The 3846-nt window shown below is 31.6% G+C and overlaps 1 protein-coding gene across 3 annotated transcripts; it reads left to right on the forward strand.

Moving 5' to 3' along the window:
- The first annotated feature begins 594 nt into the window (after nucleotides 1–594).
- LOC141706178 (uncharacterized) lies at nucleotides 595–3178 on the forward strand. 3 transcript variants are annotated; one of them, XM_074508992.1, is made up of 3 exons: nucleotides 595–745; nucleotides 2517–2687; nucleotides 2787–3178. In XM_074508992.1, the coding sequence occupies exons 2-3, from the start codon at nucleotides 2529–2531 to the stop codon at nucleotides 2832–2834; spliced, it is 207 nt and encodes a 68-aa protein (XP_074365093.1). In that variant the 5' UTR covers nucleotides 595–745; nucleotides 2517–2528; the 3' UTR covers nucleotides 2835–3178. The 3 variants fall into 3 exon arrangements, with proteins under 3 accessions (XP_074365093.1, XP_074365091.1, XP_074365092.1); XM_074508990.1 differs by having other exon boundaries at nucleotides 2528–2687; XM_074508991.1 differs by lacking the exon at nucleotides 595–745 and adding an exon at nucleotides 1283–1790 and having other exon boundaries at nucleotides 2528–2687.
- The last annotated feature ends 668 nt before the right edge of the window (nucleotides 3179–3846 follow it).

Consider the following 3846-nt stretch of genomic DNA (forward strand, 5'->3'; position numbering starts at 1 on the left):
TTTAATGAACTATAGAAAAAGGTTAATCGAAAAATAAGGAAAATCATTAGTAACCATTTAGTCTTTACAAAATAAATTTAGTTTTAAGTAAATATAAGGATTTATATATAAATTAATAATTATTAGTACAATGTTTGTCATTATAAAATGATACACTTGTATTCTTCACTTTCTAATAATTCAAAATTTGAAGTTTAATACTCCCTCCGTGCCAAATTGAAAGTCTCTTTGACTTTTTTCACGTATTTTAAGGTGTTATAAAGTCAAAACTCCGCATATTATTTTTTAAATCTATTATTCCGAATTCAAATTTAACATTTAAACTTTTATTTGGGAAAAGAAATTTTGAAATGTAATTAATAGAACTATCTTTTTTATTCACCTAAAAATACGTGAAAAAAATAAAAAAAAACCTATATTTTGGTACGAAAATAGTAAAATTTTAATATTGGCCCAATATTTTGTGTCTTATTACATTTGATAAACCAACATAAATTTTTTAATTTAATAATAATAAAACATTACAAGATGTTCCGCTTCCAATTTACAAAGTCAATAAAAACCGGAAGAGAACTGTATGTTAGTAAACCAAAATATCCGACATTTGAGGGTTTCTAAGTAAAGAGACCTTAAGAATAGCAGAAACAAAGGAGGAACCATTTGTGTTGATCTCAGTTCATCATTTACGTCAAAAGCTCTCTTTCTCTCTCCCCGCTAGGCTTTGCTCATTTACTCGCCTTCTCAGGTCATCTCTCTATATTTCTTTATTTGATGAAAATTACTTTTTTTTGCTGTTTTTGCTATTACAAATATCTTAGGTCTCATACGAAATTTCATTTTAATCACTTTTCTATGTATACTTGATTTTGGTTGTCTCTCGTCGTCTTTAATGACGCTTTTACACATGGTTAGCTAATTTTGCTTTTATACAATGGTAGTTATTGTACAATGCTTCCTCACTACAAGAATGGTATTTGCGTGTTCAATGTTGGAGGGCAAGCAATACAAGTTTGCTTTGTCAACGTTGGCATGATGCATTTATTCAGGGGCAAATTTTTTTCAAACAAAAAACTAAAGAATGACTTAGAAATGAAAAATTAATGGAGCTTTTGAATTTAAAATTGATTAGGTCGATCGTATCTCTATTCTAGTATAAATTGTTGACTATGTTATTTATACGATCTATTGAGAAAGAAATGCTAATAAATCCTTGTTTTAAAGGCTTGATTAAAGATTTTGCTACCAAAAATGGGGGAAAATAATTTTTAAGTTGTGAGTTAACATCGGTTTGTTATGATTATATGTAATGAGAGCTTATTTGATCATATTGTTTTGTTTTTTTATTCTACTATAAATAACAACATATTTTTCTTATCAAAAAAATCATTGTCCAGTTTTTTGATAACATGAAAAAACCAAAAGTTATGCCCTTTTATTGTGTCTAGTTCAATAATAACTCTCTTTTGATACTTAGTATATCTTTGCGTGATTTTTGTCTTCACATTGTAAGCTTCCATTTCATCGAAGCTTCCTCACAGTCACTTTCGTATATGAAAAAATTTTCAGAAGGAAAATTTATATATTGGAACAATACTTTTATTGACTAATCCCAATAACTTCTACTAAATTTTTATACTTACGAGATAACACGAAATTTCAAGATACTTACCTATTGGCTAACGGGTCACATTTTGGACAAGTATCATAGACTCTCGAAGAGACTCCCGAGAGCCAGAAATGCAAACAAATCAAAGTACTATATCTTAGTGTGCGGCCTTCTCCTCTCGCAGGTTCTTAAATGAATTGGCTTATTCGAAAAATGTCTCGTGTTTAAAAACCTAAAATAGTTATTTCGAAATTGTTTCAAGCAAAGGTGGGGAAAATTTTATTAAGATGGTATGGGGCATCTCAAAACTCAGGGCCGACCTTGAATGTTGGGGTGACATGACAAACATGGGTATAATATGTAAGGTTTAGATACGTCTTATTGGCTTCCTTCAAGAGCGGGATTAGTGTGTATGATTGCTGTTGTTTGTTTTATTGCTATACCTTCCAAATAATTTTTATTTTTTGATTTTCTTGAGTAGCTTTGTGCTTTCCCCTTTCAATCATGTTGAATTAATGCATCCACTAATATTAGTATATTAGTATTATGTAGTAGAATTTAAATTTCTAGAGATTATCTATACTTTGTCAAATGACGCATGTTTTTTAATCAACCATAGAACCGTTTTTTAGGAACATAAGTTATGTGATGCGAGTGATTCTTGTGACAGCAGGTTATGAAAAAGGATAAGCTGAGCGTAGTTAAAGCATCTTAAGGTTTAGAGTTTTGTGTTCAAACATTCCTAAATTTGTAATTACAACTTTCATAAATTTTTAATTTTATTTTTGTTATTAAATTTTGATAGACCGCCTAATTCCTCTCCAAGTTTGGTTTTAATAAATTCTTTAAAATTGTGCCAGCATTGCTAGTTAATGTGTTACAAGCTGAATCATTGATAACAAATTTAAAGAATTGTTGCAGGATGTCGCCTGAAACCCCTTATAGACCAAGAGAAAAGCTGTTTCAGAGGCAAAAAATGTTTCAAAGCATTAACAATTATGTCTATCTTAAAGCCCCTACAGATAAAATTACATCTGTTGCCATTCCTGCTGCCTTAGCAGCTTCTTCTCTCTTCTTGATTGTAAGCACTCTTTCGTTACTGTTATTCTCCATTTCTTCTCTTGACCCTATTATATCAAGTTATTGACCCTTACCAATTGTAATAAATAATTTTTGACAGGGACGGGGTATCTATAAAATGTCCCACGGCATTGGGAAGAAGGAATGATTTAATTTCTGGTGTATTTTAAGAGTTTTTAAGAAGTTGAGTTTTTTTTTTGTGGTGTATTGAAATTTCATTTCCAGGATATAATTAGATTTTTGGCCACAAGTTCTTAATAAAGTTGAGATATTTTTCTGCTCATTAAATATTGCCTACTTCAGTCATGTTGCTATAGTTGGCTCTGTCGAAGGTATCTGGCTTCTCTACTTGACAACATGATAATGGGTTTTACTATTTTCCCTGTTTCCTAGAATTGGAGTGTAGTGTGAAAAACACGGTTTACCTGTTGACAAGTTGTTATTAGCTTCTATTTTTTTTGCTAAATATGTTATAAGGATTTTACTTGTTTTGATCTTGTGCGGATTGTAAATCTCTTGTTAGGGGTAATGAATTTGTGAGAAATTGCTTACAAGCTAGGAATCGCATAATATTACAAAGTAAGTTTAAGCCTGATAAAACATAATATTTAAAAGATAAACAAAGGTCAGTGTTGAAAAGGTAAGGGAAGGTGATGAACATAGTTAAGCAAGAAAAGGAATAGCTGCTAGTAGAGTTGGCCACTTGTGCGGGTTTGAACAGCCCGTCGTGATCGGTTCGTACAAAACCCGATTTTATTCGGCTCGAACCGGGCCGGTTCAAAACCGCACAAGTCGTTGACCATTGACGAACCGGTTACGAATACAAAGTTGAAAATTTGGGACCGAACTCGGCCCGCACGAACCCGCACAAGCCACAATCCATACAAGTCGAGCTGCACGAACCCGCCTAACCCGCACGGCCCGCACTGAGTTGCACCTTGCTATTGTTGAGTTGCTAGGTGCTTATCTAATTAATTATTAAATTCACATGTATTCAGGTTTGGTGCTATGTTCACACATACACCTATTTATTTATTATTTGTAACCTCTAAATATTGGTATCTTATTTTCTCAAGATTCAATCCCTACTATAATTGTAAGTTTTTTTAAAATTATTAAAATTTATAAGAGGTGTTATCCTGTTTTAATAAAAAATCAAA

Source organism: Apium graveolens, chromosome 2 (assembly GCF_009905375.1).
Source record: "Apium graveolens cultivar Ventura chromosome 2, ASM990537v1, whole genome shotgun sequence".
Taxonomy (NCBI): domain Eukaryota; kingdom Viridiplantae; phylum Streptophyta; class Magnoliopsida; order Apiales; family Apiaceae; genus Apium; species Apium graveolens.